Source organism: Dysidea avara, chromosome 8, assembly GCF_963678975.1.
Source record: "Dysidea avara chromosome 8, odDysAvar1.4, whole genome shotgun sequence".
NCBI lineage: Eukaryota > Metazoa > Porifera > Demospongiae > Dictyoceratida > Dysideidae > Dysidea > Dysidea avara.
This window is the reverse complement of record NC_089279.1, coordinates 8,718,439-8,737,792: the sequence shown is the minus strand read 5'-3', so window position 1 is coordinate 8,737,792 and position 19,354 is coordinate 8,718,439. Positions and strand designations below refer to the sequence as shown.

The following is a 19,354-nucleotide window of genomic DNA, read 5'->3' as shown; positions in this document are numbered from 1 at the left end:
ATATCTTCTGTGTTCATATTTTCATAGCTATCGAATACATCTATGGCATCCTTGTACTTTCCTGCATTGCTACACATTCTGTGTACTGGTGCAGATGTCTCCATATGTACACAAGACCATGCATGGGATGCATTGTAGAGGTGTTCCACCCGCCAAGACATACTGAATGCCATCATCTGGGATTTCTGATAGGACACCACTTTCACAAGTCTTCTATATTGCATCAGCAAGTGCTGGCTTGTCTGTTTCATGGAGCAAAAGAGAGGAATCAAAGAAAGCAGGTGGATAGCTACACAGTTCATGTTTGAAGGCTACCTCCAGATCATCTGATGATTGCATGACAGTAGTAAGTCTCTGATCTGAAAGAGGAGCAGTGGATCAACCTGAATTCCTCTGAAGATGACCAAAGATGACCAAAAATCTCTCCTCAGATGAAAAAGTACAAGCCTGCCATTGTTTAATGTGCTTGGCATTGGCTCCTCTTGGTTGGTGTCTTTTGCTATTTGATGTGGGTTGCAGTATTTGCAGCAACAATGCTGATGTACTACTTCCCCAGGCATAGTACAAATGCTGTCATTCCTGGAAATACTGACCTGGTTGATGGTTGAACTACCCTTTACTGTTGGAGTAGAAGATGGGACACCTGTATCTGCAGAAATCTTGTAGATGGTGCACAATACAGGTTGTACATCCATTGCTGGAAGAAGGATTGAGAATATTTGAGTGAGCTGGAATACAGAATGATCAACCTACTTTTATCTAAAGGTCCCTGGTTCATTCCCGGGTTTCAGCACCTAATGTCAAAATTAACAAAGTTTGCCCTGGCTTGTTCAGTTAGTTAGTAAGTACTCTTCTCATGCTATCACCAGCATTAAAAAACAACTACAGATACTCTGCCTTATATACCACACAATGTTGGGCCTGATCATTCTCATTGGTAGATGTGATATTTTGTGCATCCACAACATAACCTTTCTCCTGCTGGTTGAAAACTCTCAAGCTCACTATAGTACTCTGTATGCATGCAAAAACATGCATAAAGGCATTGCTACAGTAGTTACAGTTGCAAAATATGTACATGTACAAAGAGTAAGCAAATCCAGGATATATTTAATTATAACTAATTAACACATTTTCCTAAGGTGATAGTTTTAGTACCAAAAGATTCGTCTTTGCGAGAGCTTTTTAATAGTATAAAAAGTTTTGATATAAGTAGTACCCTAGCTGAGATATGACTATAAACACTGTAAAAAACATCAAACCGTTAAGGAGCAAAAAGTGGATTTTTATTTCAATGATTTTCACACTGTTCCCCCATGAGGATTCCTTAGGACTTTTTTTCTGTCATTGAGGACATAATAAGGAAACAACATCTGTTGAGTTTGCTTTTGTTGCAATTAGTGTGAGGTTGACCCAATATTCTTGGTAAAATGACTGTACTATCATGCCACGCATTTTCAATAACATCTGAAATGTACGTGTAAATATCATCGCCCAGAGATTGCATGAAAGTAATATAGTTCGAGCTAGTCAGCTAGTTGGTCCAGCTCCAGATTATTGGTCTGGCTCAGGCCTGACCAACCGGACCGTCTCCTCCGGCCTTGCTCCCACCGGCATCTTTGGACAAAGATGGTCAAAGGAAAAGTACCGATGTACATTTACAATTGTTCATGTTATCTGCTGGAGGTGTGAAAGGGACTTCTTCCTACACAAAATTGATGGTTGGGCAAGGAACAGTAAATGCCTATCCTTGGCTACGTAACTGATCACGAGATCTGAGAGCCATGTAACCTATGGCCTGCTGTATGGGTTGACGTGCCTCTACTGGTATGGTATGTGTATGAAGTGGTATGACCAAATATGGAAATGATGCATCGCCTTGATCGTGATCTACTTTGCGAAAGCAAAGGGTGTATATAACTGTAAATTAACACCGCTTTATAGAATTTTTTGTATGTATGTAAATAAGGTGTTTCAGCCCTTCTTTTCAGTCTTGGCTGAACATGAGTGAATTAATTAGAGTTAGCAGTTGTATGAAACCTCAAACAATGGTTGCTACTGCATGTAGTTGTTAAATGTATGCAGCTAGACAGCACTGTGCTCCTGTTACATACTAAATTGGCAAAGAGCAAAAGCAAGTTGATATGTTTATCAGATGTTCCGAAGGTTATTTCTGCAGGTCACTTGAAGATCTACCTCACACTGTTGTATGTGTTAAAGTCAGGCAGCATGTTTTTCTTCATGTAAGAAGTACTGAAGTAAGTTTCCTAAGGTGATGGTTTTGATAAATGTTGAAATTCACCTTCTGTGGTGAAAGAAATTGTATTACATATTTTAGTGCCAATTAGTTGTTTCTACTATGAGGTTTTAACTGCATAATGTTATCTAATCAAAAACAGCCAAGCTGTAAAAAAAAGGAGTGCGGCCCTTGAAAAGGCTATGGTGAAAAAAGATGTGAAATCCAAGGTGGCGGCCAAGAAATGGCTGTGATGGTAGGTTAATGGTAAAAATTTTAATAACAACACTTCAAGTGAATTTGGTGCCGCTTAGTCAATTGGCACAAAATTCATCTGAATTGTCGTTATTAAAATTTTTACCATTAACCTACCATCACAGCCATTTCTTGGCCGCCACCTTGGATTTCTCATCTTTTTTCACCACAGCCTTTTCAAGGGCTGCACTCCTTTTTTTACAGCTTGGCTGTTTTTGATTAGATTTCACTTCTTTTTGTATTTGTATACCCCAAAGCCGGCCTATGGCCAGCTTTGGGGCTTTTTAACCTATATATTTTTCTTTACCACAGGAAAAAGAAAAAGATGAAGCAGATTTTATAAATACTTTAACTCATTCTGATTTTATCAGTAAATGTACAAATTATATATATAATGCATATATCAGAGTTCATAATATAAAAAGAGAGCATATATTTATTACATGTCAATTAATCCCCACAGGATAATTTGCAGCTGACCTCTCTACTGGGTGACTTGAAATGTAGCTGAACTCTCTACAGGGTGATCTGCTTGTACGTAGATGAACTCTTTACAGGATTCTCTCTACAGGGTGACTTTACTCTAGCTGAACTCTCTGCAGGGTTATCTGTAGGGACCTGCCGATTATGCTGGCGTAATTTTGAGCATAATAGGTACCTAAAAGCATTGAGCATAATGCCAGCATAATAGGTTAAATATTTGTACGATAGTATAAATTCTTGCTGGAAAAATGACAATTGCAAAATAAGATTGATATACTCTAATAGAGCAATCAGTAACTCTAATAGAACAATCATCAAACTGACTGTTCTATTAGAGTATATCAATCTTTTCTCTTACAAGTTACATGCAGCAAGAATTTATTATTTGTCTTTCAGCCACTCATTTTTTTCTTTCTATGCAGTGTTAAACTAATAGCAAAGCATATGAACTAAGGCATGAACATTGAGCATAATCGAGCATAATAGGTAAATATTGAGCATTACTTTAAGCATAATAGGTGAATTTTTGAGCAGTGCAGCATAGCATAATAGGTAAAATTATGAGCATAATCGGTGGGTCCCTAGTTATCTGTTTGTAGTTGAATTCTCTACAGGGTGATTTGTTTGCAGCTGAACTCTCTACAAGGTAACTTCTTCTAGCTGATCTGTCTACAGGGTGACTTGTTTCTAGCTGGTCTCTCTACAGGGCGATTTGTTTGTAGCTGAATTCTCTACAGGGTGATGTGTTTGCAGCTTAACTCTCTACATGGTGGTTGCTTTGTAGATGAACTCTCTAAAAGGTGACTTCTTCTAGCTGAACTCTCTACAGCGTGATCTTTTCATAGCTGAACTCTCTACAGGATGATTTGTTTGCAGCTGAACTCTCTACATGATGATTTGTTTGTAGCTGAACTCTCTACAGGGTGATTTGTTTGTAGCTGAAATCCCTACAAGGTAACTTCTTCTAGCTGATCTCTCTACAGGGTGATTTGTTTGTAGCTGAACTCTCTACAGGTGATTTGTTTGTAGCTGAACTCTCTACAAGGTGATACTTCTAGGTGATCTCTCTACAGGATGACTTGTTTCTAACTGAACTCTCAACAGGGTGATCTGTTCATAGCTGAACTTTCAACTGGGTGATTTGTTTGCAGCTGAACTCTCTACATGGTGGTTTCTTTGTAGCTGAACTCTCTACAAGGTAATTTCTTCTAGCTGAACTCTCTACAGGGTGACTTGTTTCTAGCTGATCTCTCTACAGGGTGATCTGTTCATAACTGAACTTTCTACAGGTGATTTGTTTGTAGCTGAACTCTCTACATAGTAACTTCTTCTAGCTGATCTTTTTACAGGGCATATTTGTATGTAGCTGAGCTCTCTACAGGGTGATTTGTTTGCAGCTGAACTCTCTACATGGAAGTTTCATTGTAGCTGAACTCTCTACAATGTGACTTCTTCTAGCTGAACTTTATACAGGGTGACTTGTTTCTAGCTGATCTCTCTACAGGGCGACTTGTTTCTAGCTGAACTCTCTACAGGTGATTTGTTTGCAGCTGAATTCTCTGCAGGTGGTTTCTTTGTAGCTGAACTCTCTACAAGGTAACTTCTTCTAGCTGATCTTTCTACAGGGTGATTTGTTTGTAGCTGAATTTTCTACAGGGTGATTTATTTGCAGCTGAACTCTCTACAAGGTGACTTCTTCTAGCTGAACTCTCTACAGAGTGATAGATTTTTTTGCAGCTGAACTCTCTACATGGTGGTTACTTTGTAACTGAACTCTCTACAGGGTGATTTGTTTGTAGCTGAACTCTCTACAGGGTGATTTGTGACCGGATTTGCGAAAAGGGGTCTTCCACACACATCCAATTTACCAACGTTGGCAATTCATAACTTCAGATTAGGTAAAGTTATTGTCTTGAAATTTGGGTAGTAGTGAGCACCAACATAGGCTAAAGGATGAAAAAAGTTTCAGCATTGTATCTTTCTTGAACACAAAGTTATGGTCTTCCAAGTTCATAGAATTGGATGTGTGTGGAAGACCCCTTTTCGCAAATCCAGTCACATTTGTTTGCAGCTGAACTCTCTACATTCTACAGGTGATTTGTTTGTAGCTGAACTTTCTACAAGGTAATACTTCTAGCTGATTTCTCTACAGGATGACTTGTTTCTAACTGAACTCTCAACAGGGTGATCTGTTCATAGCTGAACTTTCTACTGGGTGATTTGTTTGCAGCTTAACTCTCTACATGGTGATTTCTTTGTAGCTGAACTGTGTACAAGGTAACTTCTTCTAGCTGATATTTTTACAGGGCGTGTTTGTTTGTAGCTGAACTCTCTACATGATGGTTTCTTTGTAGCTGAACTCTCTACAAGGTAACTTCTTCTAGCTGATACAGGGTGACTTGTTTCTAGATGAACTCTCCACAGGGTGACTTGCATGTAGCTGAATTGTCTATCAGATTAACTGTTTGTAGCTGAATTCCTTACAGAATATCCTGCAATGTACTATAATTCTGTAATGGAGTAAGTTATAAACGTAGCTGAATGCTCTATTAGGGTGACTGTTCTATTAGAGTATCTCGATCTCACATTTGCTACACGTAGTTGCCTTTCGAATCATAACTCAGTGGTTTGTAATCTGATTCTTCTGTACTACTGCAAGGACTTTCTATGATGATTATTCCAGCTACACACTGATTTTCAGCTCATTGCTCTAAGCGGTTTGCCTGGTAGATGTGAAAACTAATAGTTCTTTTATTCATAAAAATCGATCGCGTAATTTTGACACAGGTTGGGTTTTGTGTCATATCTCCATGGTCTTTATCTCAATTCTACAAAAAGGCACTCCTACGATGGTTACTCCATCTACATATAAATTTTCAACTCATTCCTCCAAGGGGTTTACACTGTAGGCGTGACAGACCTTCGACCTTATTTTACTCACATAATCGATCATAACTCCGTGAATGTTCATCGTAGTGTTGGGCGATATATCGATATTATATCGTATCGTTTGATTTTTTGCTGATATCGAAAAATATCGATATATTTTTCAAAACTCGATATTTCGATACGATACATCACGTGATCTGATTTAATTTTAAAATGTCTATTTTAGCTTATTTAATAGTTAATTGTAGCTTTCCATTACCTTCAGCAATTTTCTAATTACTGTTACTCTTGTGTATGTGGACAGGAAATCCCCATTGTGTATAGCCATAGCTAGCTAATATCAAATTATGTGAAAACTAGAAATTTACAAGTGCAAATTAATGTTACAATATCGTATCGAAAAGTATCAATATCGGTCAATTTTAGTCAATATCGTATCGATATCGTATCGTTCTGAAAATCCTGGTATCGCCCATCACTAGTTCATCGGATTCCTACCAAAGTTGGTACTGAGATCCGCCTTAATGAGCCCTTCAAGTGTGCCAAATTTCAGCCCTAACCGAGTACGCATTCGTGTTTTATGTAAATATTTTAATAACGACAATTCAGGTGAATTTGGTGCCGCTTGGTCTTGGCACAAAATTCACCTGAATTGTCATTATTAAAATTTTTACCATTAACCTACCATCACAGCCATTTCTTGGCCGCCACCTTGGATTTCACATCTTTTTTCGCCATAGCCTGTCTGAGGGCCGCACTTTTTTTACAGCTTGGCTGTTTTGGATTAGATTTCACTTCTTTTTGTATTTGTATTTAGGGTTTTTTTAACCTATCATTTTTTCTTTAGGCCCCTATTTGGTGATTATTAGTTTCTCATCCACCACCCGCATCCTTCTTAAGCTACCGCATGGTAAGCCATTATTTACTCTGCGCATGCTCAGAAGAACACGTGATACCAAACTGTTATAATTTTTTGTTGATGAACGCTACACTGCGCTATATATCGCCAGGAGAACTGTTGTTTTCCTTAACAAATTGCTGCAGTGTCAGTTGCAATCGTGCTCTATCAACTTCATCAAAGCAGGCTTTCAGTTGACTGTCGAAAAACAGTTGGCGATCACGAAAAGTAGAATCAGCTGGTGAAGGAAATGTTTGTAGAAGAAAGAAAGACAATTTGGACAAGGTCTGTACATTAGTGTGTTAATATTATAAAATAATGGCATAATGGTAATACCCTCCCGCCCGCATCACAATAATTAGAAAGGCTGGATGAGAAACTAATAATCACCGAATAGGAGCCTTATCGCAGGAAGAAGAAAAGATGAAGCAGGGTGATTTCTTTGTAGCTGACCTCTCTACAAGGTTATCCTTCTAGCTGATCTCTCTACCGGATGACTTGTTTCTAGCTGATCTCTCTACAGGGTGACTTGTTTGTAGCTGAACTCTCTACAGGGTGGTTTGTTTGTAGCTGAATTTTCTATAGGGCGATTTTTTTGCAGCTGAACTCTCTACATGGTAGTTTCTTTGTAGCTAAACTATCTACAATGTAACTTCTTCTAGCTGAACTCTCTACAGGGTGACTTGTTTCTATCTACAGGGTGACTTGTTTCTAGCTGAACCCTCTACAGGGTAATTTGTTTCTAGCTGAACTCTCTACAAGGTAACTTCTTCTAGCTGATCTTTCTACAGGGTGATGTGTTTGTAGCTGAATTCTCTACAGGGTGACTTGTTTCTAGCTGATCTCTGTACAGGGTGACTTGTTCCTAGCTGAACTCTCTACAGGTTATTTGTTTGCAGCTGAACTCTCTTACATGGTGGTTTCTTTGTAGCTGAACTCTCTACAAGGTGACTTCTTCTAGCTGATCTCTCTACAAGATGACTTGTTTCTAACTAAACTCTCTACAGTGTGATCTGTTCATAGCGGAACTTTCTACGGGTGATTTGTTTGCAGCTGAACTCTTTGCATGATTGTTTCTTTGTAACTGAACTCTCTACAAGGTAACTTCTTCTAGCTGATCTCTCTACAGGGCAATTTGTTTGAGCTGAACTCTCTACATGATGGTTTCTTTGTAGCTGAACTCTCTATTAGGTACCTTCTTCTGGCTGATCTGACTACAGGGTGACTTGTTTGTAGCTGAATTCCCTACAGAATAACTTGCAATGTAATATAATTGAGTAAATTATAAATGCAGCTGAATGCTTTATTAGGGTGACTGTTCTATTAGAGTATCTCGATCTCGCATTTGCTACACGTAGTTGCCTTTCGAATCATAACTCAGTGGTTTGTAATCCGATTCTTCTGTACTACTGCAAGGACTTTCTATGATGATTATTTCAGCTACACACTGATTTTCAGCTCATTGCTCTAAGCGGTTTGCCTGATAGACACGAAAACTAATAGTATTTTTATTCATAAAAATCGATCGTGTAATTTTGACACAGGTCGGGTTTTGTGTCATATCTCCGTGGTCTTTATCCCGATTCCTTTCAAACCACAAAAAGGCACTCCTACGATGGTTGCTCCATCTACATAGCTAGCACTTTTCAACTGATTCCTCAAAGAAGTTTACCCTGTAGGCGTAACAGACCTTCGACCTTATTTTACGAAAATAATCGGTCATAACTCCGTGAATGTTCATCGGATTCCTACCAAAGTTGGTACAGAGATCCGCCTTAATGAGCCCTTTAAGTGTGCCAAGTTTCAGCCCGATCCGAGTACGCATTCGTGTTTTATGGCGGATTTTGCGAAGTGTGCGAAATGAAGAAGTAGAAGAAGAACAAAACGAAGAAATTAAAACGAAATTTTGTTCGCTCGTATCTCGGAAATGGCTTGAGCGATTTTCTTCATATTTGGTGTGTAGACTCCCCTTGCTGGCCGGCACCTCGCTAGCAAATTTGGTTCCAATCGGATAAGGGATCACAGAGCTACATAGGTGTGAAAATTGCGTTTTCTTTCTTCCTGTTAATATACTCACGGGTGGCACGCCGGCTTCTTGGGCCGCACGACACACTACCGTGTGTCTTGATCCTGTATTGTCAAGGTCTCATTATTGTGGTCTACTGCATCATCAACAAATTATATCAAAAAACAGGGGCATAGCCAGGATTTTTTGAAGGGGGGTTCCAGCACCAGCATTGAGTTACTAGAAGCAGGGGTCTGGGGGCGCAGCCCCCAGCCGCTGAGAGACTTTCAATATTTTAATAAATCAAAACTCAGCAAATTACTATATTTTATGCAAAAAGTACATTAATTATGATGCATTAAGTGCCCCAGGGATGAAGGTAGTACTAGATAAAGTCACCTAGTGGAAACAGACAGCATAACACATAGAGACACATATAGTAATCTGTAAGTGATGGTTATATCTCACTGTGGTATAGGAGCCATGAATCCACTGATACAAATGACAATCAAAACAATATAACTATACAAATATGCATAGCATGAATTAATTTTGCATAACAAAAGTGATAAATTACTGGAGCTCTATATCTTTAAACACTGCACACCAAAGCTATAGCAGTATAAGGTCATGCTAAGTTTTGCATTTAATGTTGGAATGTCTGAAAAACTTCATATGGACATGGATATTTACATGCATGTTCTATTAGAGTATACCTGACTGCTCTATTAGAGTATATACCTGACTGCTCTATTAGAGTATATCGATCTTTTTAACAAGTTTTGAAGAGGGCTCATGTTACCTCTGTAAATCCTTCCCTGAGAGATGAATGTAAGTTTTATCAACTCACTCATTTTGTCCTGCCACACTAAATGGTGTGTTAGGATCCTGCTTGCAGAAGTCTAAATTTTACAGGGGGGTTCCTGAACCCCCGGAACCCCCCCTCCCTACGCCCCTGAAAAAAGAAGGGATGGAACCATATTGCAGACGTCTGTGTTATGGGCAGATTGGGACCAATATTTACATGTATTGTGATTATAGCATCGTAATTCTCCAGGTCAATTTATTTCAGGGACTCATGTTTGAGTATCTTGAGTTTTAAGAGTCTATATTTCTGCCCATTAATTTCTTTGTAGTGCCCACTTTGCCAACTTGCTGTTTACAAATGTGTTTTCAGTAGTGTGATATCAGTTATAGATGTTACTATAGTTGCGAGTCTTGACCAGCACAGGTTGTTTGTATACAAGCCACTTTTTTTTGTAAAGGAGACCAATCACAAACTGGTACACTCGTGCACATATATTTTTTACACTCTCACACACATACATTGTACATAAACACTAGGTGCACACACAATATACACAGCAACATTAAAATAATTATACATGTGTACACAACATAATTATTGGTTGTACTGACTTCATATTGGTCGCAACTATTATTGTTACTCTTAAATCCAGGTATGTGACCCAGAGTGGAGTAGGAGTGACAGTGGTGGATTTTCTGCCGGGCTAGATGGAACACCCCTGCCACCACTCCCGTCAAGTGTTGGACAGTTGAATAACACCAGATGGCAAACAGAGGATTTGCAGACTGCCCCATTTGCACCCCCACCCCACCCCACCCCATCCCCTTCTTGGTAGTACCAAGGATTGGTGTCCCCTCAAGCACATGATGGAAGATTCAACATTAAGAAGCAAACCCAATAATCATTTCTTTTTTGTCTACCGACATGAGGCAGTTTTTTTACAAGTGTACTTTGTGAAACTGTTACACTGTATTGTTGCATGTATCAATTAGCTTGTGTAAAATGTGATATTAGCTTGCGTGAATGTGATATGTTAATCACTAGCTGTCTGGCTATACTGTGCATGAGCACCATTTCATTAGAAAGTTAGGAGGAGTGACAATGTCTACACGAATAAAGGAAATCACGTGATAGTACATGGGTGGTGCTAAATGGAATTATTCTGAAAACACTCTTCTAGGGAAGTTATGTTCTTCACACTTTCACAGTATGTTTATATGAATGCTGGGTTTTGTCCATGCTGCGTCTTTAAAAGTTATTGTATGGATTAGGCGTTTGGTACGCAAAATCTGCTGTACAGGCAATCCAGTACTAGAAAAATCCTGTGCCAGTATTACTCCACAAAAGGCAGTTATATCCAATGATAATTATGCTGATTAATACAAGCTGAGATATTTGCGTAATAAAGTAACCTGCTCTTATTTTTGTGGTTGCAACAAGATAACCACTCAAATACAATTCTGGTGCCCACTGTACAATACATTTCTAATGGGAATTATTGCATAATTCAGGGCTACAATTGCAAAACCGTCCCTACATGTAAATAACTCACGGTAGTAGCTGTGGGCATTTTAATTGTGGTGTGTGCTCTGTAGTTTCTTGGCTGTGCACCTCACTACCATTAGCTTAGATTACTTAATATAAGATGTGTTACAGTAACTTCATTACTTAGGTAACGCATTACATTTGTAAGTAACGTAACTTGAGTTATATTACTGGTTTTTATAGCAGCATATTTCGTTATATTACTTGGTTACCACAAAAGTAATAATTATTATGTAACATGTTACATAAGTAATGCATTACCCCCACACTGACTACAAAAAGTTTGAGTTATGATGGTTAACCTATCCACATACTGATTTTAAAGCTACATATTCCCATAAGCAAGTGTAGGCATGACAACACACCAGCCTTTCTAAATCAGGTTGTACACCCACAGCTTGCCAAAGGCATGTACCTGGTTTACTACTTGTCTGCATGTCTGTATGTAGGTATGTTTGTCCAAAACCCACGTGGCTTTGAGCTACAGAAAATAAAACTTCATTCAATGAATAAAGATTGTTTATGTACTATATCAAAGCTTAACTTTCTGTTTTCGTCATATTTATTTGAAAGGTGTGTGGCTGGTAACTGAAACCAGATGAAACAGTTTAACCTATGTGCTACAGTATAGCATGCGTGTAACAACTGAAAAACAACATAACAGGCCTTGTAAGCTACTAGAAATGGTGTATGTTGTCAAGTTGGATGGGAGTGTATCCCCTATGTCTGCAAACAAAAATTAAGAGTAGCCATGAGGCTTTGTGGATAGTATATACTGGCACCTGGTTTTAGAAGTAGCATAGCATTAACTTGTCAAATGTAAATAATCATCCACAACTCTATGAATATTTGTCAGATTTGCACCAAAATTGGTATGTGATTTTGTCTTAATAGTGTACCAAAGCTCCAGAAAATCAAGTTACGCATTTGCATTTTGTAATTTGTAATGGTTTTTGTAATTGTGCGAAAATAATAATCCAAGCCTCCCAAGCCCCCAAAACTAAGGGGAAAAAGGAAGAAATTAAGTCAAACTTTGAGAGCTTGTTTTCACAATTCCGTTAGGCTATTTTGTTAAAATTTAATATGTAGGGTGCTGAAGCTTGAGAAAGTTTGCAGTATTAAAATGATTCCAATTCGAGAAGGAAGCATGGAGCTGCGCATGCCTGAAAAATTGCATTTTCTTTGTGTAAATATACTCATAGTGTGGTATGCTGACTTTCACATTACTGTATTTCTTGAATTTAACACTAGCTCATACATTAGATACTGAGCATCATGTTATATGTATAGGCTTTTGCCGAAATGGTGCAGGCAAATTTTAGAAGTTTTTTTTATCTCACTGAACATCTTGACAATAAAGTGAAAAACTTATAATAAAAATTTGGAACAAATTTGAGCATAATTGGGATTATAAGCATATGAAATAAAATAATATATAATGTCAACTTTTCAATTTGCTCAGAAACCCAGTATTTTGTGGATAATGGTGAGGATAATTCCCACAAACTTATATATGCTACTGTAATTCATACAACTATAAACTATCAGATGATATAATATGTACCACAACTATGTACTACCAAAGTCTTAAGATACATTCACAAAACTTATTGATTTTTGTAAAACCATATCTTATCATACCCTTTCATCTTTCTTGAGCCAAGCATTGAAGCATCTAGACAAACTATACTCACAAACTATTAAAGGTGAATTATCACACCTTACTTTTCACCATCCTTCATAGTACAGCCATCACAGTAAACACGTATCTCCTTTAGTAAAAACTCTTTTGGAAACATCTCAGGAATCTACATGTTTAAGATGACACATTGACATAGATGGCCCAAGAAGGTATCTCAAGCTAAAAATAACTATTATATTTACTTAGCTGCTGTACAGAGATAATGGACTGATAAAATATCTTCACTAAGAAATATAATTGGAATTCTAGGAAAGTCAGAATGGGAATAGTACATACAGTAAGCAAAAACAGAAATAAACAGCCAAAAATGACTGACAAAGTTCATCACATCAAAGCAGGTTGGATTATATACCAAAATGCTTCTTTACAGCTTTGCTGTAAACTTCAACTAAATACTACAATATGCAGTCCACACATGCACACTGAACAGTCAAGAGCATATTTCATGCATAACAAATTTAATCTTTGCCAACTTATAAGGCATGTAGGCAGTTAGTCAGTAGAAAATACCGTTGAATATTTTAATGTAGCTATTTATTAGTGTCATACTGAAGGCACTTTTCTGGTTTGTCTAAGCAATATACTGCCAAGGAGCCAGTAAGGTATTGTGAAGCTGGTTTATGGGTGAAATTATTGGCCAGAAAAACCTAAACCCACATGATCCCTGATATGCAGTACAGTCAATCACATGAATCACTTACTTGACTCCACTTCTTAATTGGTTGATTTGGATCTCGTTTTCTGTACAGGTTCACTTTATCCATAGGGTTGCTCTCACGTTTGCCATAGTCAAACTTAACCATCTAGAGTTATTGACATTATAAACACACTATTTAATGTATCATGTTGCACATACTGTATGCATGATGCACTATGGGTGATGCAATGTATGTATGGTACCGCTCAAATGTAACATTGTCTTGCGAGAGTGCAAGTGATTAACAAACTTGCTAATTAAAGGGCATGGCACCTGTTTAGCTCACGAATATTCTTTCTATTTCAAATTTGTTTGGGATGAATGTTCTAAGGGAAACAGGTGCCATGCCATTTAATTAGCAAGTTTGTTAATCACTTGCACTCTCGCAAGACAATGTTACATTTAAGTAGTACCATACTGTATGTGTAATCGACTCACCCAACTTTAAACAATAAATATAGTTGTTTCTTAATTTGTAGATATTATGTACGCTATACAAGCAGTTTTGATAACCCAGAATGTTGCATTATATAAGTAGTTTTAAACACAACAGGGTGAAACATTTCATATTATAAACAAACTATAAATTTTAAACCTTTTTTTTCAGTTCAGAAGGTACTAACAGCAAAAACCTTGGTAGCATTGTATTCCCAAAGCAAGAGGAATTTGAAAATATTTGTGTTTCATGTCAGTGCTCCAAAGTAAATGGAAGATATGGGCATCAGCTTACGTTGCGGTACATGTGCAGTTCACTCTCAACTTTTTCTAACAGTTTTCACTTTCTCCCTGAAGGACCTACGTATAAGATATAACTTGACCAGCACTGAGTTTGCCTGTTCAAGAGGTGTGATGGCAGAATTTTTTACAATACTGCATTTGCAAGTTGTAAAGCGCCAGTAGTTTATTTTGTGTATTATCACAGTTCAAACCAATTTTTCTCACTTTTAAAATGCTGTAACTTTTAAAGCTCTTGGCTTCTAGGGATGATTATCCGTTTGACTATGCAGATAAGGAAAATCTAAAAATGGAATTTGAAAAATGCACCAAATATGTGGGGTTCTTGCAGATCTAGTCACACATAGTTTCCTCATGGCCCATGAGGAAGATAATATGTTGACAAGAAAATAGTTAAAGGCAAGGTGCAAAGAGCAGCTATTAGAGCCCTTTAAGCACACGTAATTAGTGACTTTATTATTGTTTTGTAAAAATAATGGTTCTACGATTCATTGTTTAGCCCCTATATTGGTATTCATCCAGGCAGGTAGACTAGGCAGGCAGAGCAACAATTGGACTTAAATTCAATATTGGTGGTTGTGTAAGGAATATATATATCTAATCAAAAACAGCCAAGCTGTAAAAAAAGGTGCAGCCCCTAAAAAGGCCAAGGTGAAAAAGATGTGAAATCCAAGGTGGCGGCCAAGAAATGGCTGTGATGGTAGGTTAATGGTAAAAATTGTAATAACGACAATTCAGGTGAATTTTGTGCCAATTGACCAAGCGGCACCAAAATTCACCTGAATTGGCATTATTAAAATTTTTACCATTAACGTACCATCACAGCCATTTCTTGGCCACCACCTTGGATTTCACATCTTTTTCACCTTGGCCTTTTTAGGGGCTGCACCTGTTTTTACAGCTTGGCTGTTTTTGATTAGATATCACTTCTTTTTGTATTTGTATACCCCAAAGCTGGCCATAGGCTGGCTTTGGGGCTTTTTTAACCTATCCTATTTCTTTACCACAGGAAGAATAAAAAGACAGAGCAGATTTTTAATACTTCAACTGTTTTTGATTTTATCAGTATTTATATAAATATATTTGTTACATGTCTATTATTCCCTACTGGATAACTTGTTCGCAGCTGATCTTTCTACTAAGGGACTTGAAATGTAGCTAAACTCTCTACAGGGTGATTTGTTTGCATCTGAACTCTCTACATAGCGATTTGTTTGTAGAAGAACTCTCTACAGGATAGTTTCTTTGTCACTGAACTCTCTACAGAGTGGGTTCTTTGTAGCTGAACTCTCTAAAAGATCACTTCTTCTAGCTGATCTGTCTATAGCGTGACCTGATCTCTCTGTAGGGTGACTTTTATCTAGCTGAACACTCTACAGGGTGATTTGTTTGTAGCTGAACTCTCTACAAGGTAATTTATTTGCAGCTGAACTCTATGCAGTATGATTTGTTTGTAGCTGAACTCTGTACAGGATGGTTTCTTTGTAGCTGAACTCTCTACAAGGTGACTTGCTTCTAGCTGATCTCTCTACAGGGTGACTTGTATAGCTGAACTCTCTACAGGGTGATCTGTTCATAGCTGAACTCTCTGGGTGATTTGTTGGTAGCTGAACTCTTTACAGGATGGTTTCTTTGTAGCTGGTCTCTACAAGGTGACTTGTTTCTAGCTGATCTCTCTACAAGGTGACTTCTCCTACTACAGGGTGACTTGTATCTATAGCTGAACTATCTACAGGATGATGATCTGTTTGTAGCTGAAATCTCTACAGGGTGATTTGTTTGTAGCTGAATTCTCTACAGGATGACTTGTTTCTACATATAGCTGATCTCTGTATAGGGTAACTAGTTTCTAGTTGAACTCTCTACAGAGTGGGTTCTTTGTTGCTGAACTCTCTACAAGGTGACTTCATCTAGCTGACCTCTCTATAGGGTAACCTGATGTCTCTGCAGGATGACTGTTATCTTGCTGAACTTTCTACAGGTGATTTGTTTGTATCAAAACTATCTATAGGGTGATCTGATCTCTCTACAGGGGGTGATTTGTTTGTAACTGATATCTCTACGGATAGATTTGTTTGTAAGTGAACTCTCTACAAGGTGATTTGTTTGTAGCTGATTTCTCTACAGGGTAATTTGTTTGTAGCTTAATTCTCTACAAGGTGATTTGTTTGTAGCTGAACTCTCTACAGGGTGATGTGTTTCTAGCTGATCTCTCTACAGGGTGATTTTTTTTGTAGCTGAATTCTCTACAGGGTGATTTAGGTTGTAGCTGCTCTCTCTACAGGGTGATTTAGGTTGTAGCTGCTCTCTCTACAGTGGGTGATTTGTTTGTAACTGAAATCTCTACAGGTTGATTTGTTTGTAGCTGAAGTCTCTACAAGGTGTTTTGTTTGTAGCCGATCTCTCTACAGGGTAATTTGTTTGTAGCTGAACTCACTCCAAGGTAATTTGTTTGTAGCTGATCTCTCTACAGGGTGATTTGCTTGTAACCGAATTCCCTATATTGTGTCTAGTGTCTATATAGCTGATCTCTCTACAGGTTGATTTGTTTGTAGCTGAACCCTCTACAGGGTGATTTGTTTGTAGCTGATCTCTCTACAGGGTGATTGTTTGTAGCTGATCTCTCTACAGGGTGATATGTTTGCAGCTGAACTCTCTACAGGGTGATTTGTTTGTAGCTGAACTCTCTACAGGGTGATTTTTTTGTAGCTGATCTCTCTAGAGGGTGATTTGTTTGTAGCTGATCTCTCTACAGGGTGATTTGGTTGTAGCTGATCTCTCTATACAGGGTGAATTTGGATGTAGCTGCTCTCTCTACAGTGGGTGATTTGTTTGTAACTGAAATCTCTACAGGTTGATTTGTTTGTAGCTGAAGTCTCTACAAGGTGTTTTGTTTGTAGCCGATCTCTCTACAGGGTAATTTGTTTGTAGCTGAACTCACTGCAAGGTGATTTGTTTGTAGCTGATCTCTCTACAGGGTGATTTTTTGTAGCTGAACTCTCTACAGGGTGATTTGTTTGCAGCTGAACTCTCTACAGGTTGATTTGTTTGTAGCTGAAATCTCTTGTTTCAAACTGATTTCACTGTAGGGTAACTTGTTTGTAGCTGAACTCTCTACAGGATGGTTTATTTGTAGCTGAATTGTCTACAGAGTGATTTTTTTTGTAGCTGAACTCTATATAGGGTGATTTGTATGTATCTGAACTTTCTACAGGGTGATTTGTTTATAGCTGAACACTCTGCAGGGTGATTTGTTTGTAGTTGATCTCTCTACAGGGTTTCTTTGCAGCTGAGATCTCTACAGGGCAACTTCTTCTAACTGAGCTCTCTCTTGTTTCTAGCTGTTCTCTCTACAGAGTAACTTGTTTGTATAGCTGAACTCTTTACATGTGGTTTTTTGGTTGCTGAACTCTCTACACTGTGACTTGTTTGTAGCAAAATTCTCTACAGAGTGACTTGTATGTAGCTGAATTCTCTACAGAGTGACTTACTTGTAGCTGAACATCGTATAAACTATAAAGTGACTTGTCTGTAGCTGAAATCTCTACAGGGTTACTTGTTTGCAGCTGGTCTCTATAGGTTAACTTGTTTGTATAGATGAACTTTCTACAGGGTAATTTCTTTGTAGCTGAACTCTCTCCACAGTGACTTGTTTGTAGCTGAACTCTCTTCAGTGTGACTTGTAATGTTCTGATTCTTCTGAATCACTACAGCGATATATCTGTAGCTGAACTCTCTATAGGGTGACTTGCTTCTTGCTGAACTGTCTATAAGATTAACTGTTTGCAGCTGAACTCCCTACAGAATAACTTGCAATGTAATATAATTCTATAATGGAGTAAATAAATTAGCTGAATGCTCTATTAGGGTGACTGTTCTATTAGAGTATCTCGATCTCGCATATGTTACACGTAGTTGGCTTTGGAATCATAACTCAGTGGTTTATAATCCGATTCTTCTGTACTACTGCAAGGACTTTCTATGATGATTATTCCAGCTTCACACCGATTTTCAGCTCACTGCTCTAAGCGGTTTGCCTAGTAGGCGTGAAAACTAATAGTTTTTTTTATTCATAAAAATACGATCGCGTAATTTTGACACAGGTTGGGTTTTGTGTCATATCTCGATGGCCTTTAACTGGATTCCTTTCAAACCATAAAAAGGCACTCCTACGATAGTTACTCCATCTACATAGGAATTTTCAGCTCATTACTTCAAGCGGTTCACCCTGTGGGCGTGACAGACCTTCGACCTTATTTTACGCAAATAATCGGTCATAACTCGGTGAATGTTCATTGGATTCCTACCAAACTTGGTACTGAGATTCGCCTTAATGAGCCCTTTAAGTGTGCCAAATTTCAGCCCGATTGGAGCACGAATTCGTGTTTTATGTCGGATTTTGCAAAGCGTGCGAAAAGAAGAAGTAGAAGAAAAAAAAACGAAGAAAAAAAACCCAAACTTTGGCCGATCGTATCTCGGAAATGGATGGAGCGATTTTCTTCAAATGTGGAATGTGGACTCCCCTACCTAGCCGGCACTTCTGTAGCAACTTTGGTTTCAATCGGATAAGGAATCACGGAGCTACAAAGGTGTGAAAATCGCGTTTACTTTCTTCCTGTAAATATACTCACAGTGTGGCGCGCCGGCTTCTTGGGCCGCACGACACACTACCGTGTGTCTTGATATAATTATCTATACAAATGCACAGAAAATTTTGGAATTTTCAACTAGAGTAGGGACCATAGTACATCAATAAAAAGTGCTGAAACAAGCTGGAGTAGTGCACAATACTAAGTTACAGTAAAACAACAAGAAGTGTTATATCCCTACCGTGCATTTCCATCATGATACGTATCTTGGGATATAACACTTCTTATTGTTTTATTGTGATTAAATAAAATTATTGCGCACTACTCCAGCTTGTTTCAGTACTTTTTTAACCATGTGGTCCCTACTCTAGTTGAAAATTCCAAATTTTTCTGTGTTCTTGTTTGTTAACTTTTTTTGTAAATAATTATTATGACTGGTGAACCCACACATACCGCATCTGGAAATGGAGCTGCACACCCCGTATATCAATTATAAATGAAGTATCCATTTT

General features: G+C 38.1%; 1 protein-coding gene across 1 annotated transcript in view; it reads right to left on the bottom strand.

The window, feature by feature from the left end:
• Positions 1-19,354, bottom strand: part of LOC136264636 (deoxynucleoside triphosphate triphosphohydrolase SAMHD1-like) — a 116,752-nt gene that overhangs the window by 13,393 nt on the left and 84,005 nt on the right. Inside the window, exons 14-16 of the mRNA XM_066059414.1 lie at positions 13,523-13,624; positions 12,845-12,927; positions 12,761-12,794 (exon numbers count right to left, since the gene is read on the bottom strand). Of these exons, the coding sequence (XP_065915486.1) occupies positions 12,761-12,794; positions 12,845-12,927; positions 13,523-13,624 (219 nt within the window). The remainder of the gene's footprint in view (positions 1-12,760; positions 12,795-12,844; positions 12,928-13,522; positions 13,625-19,354) is intronic.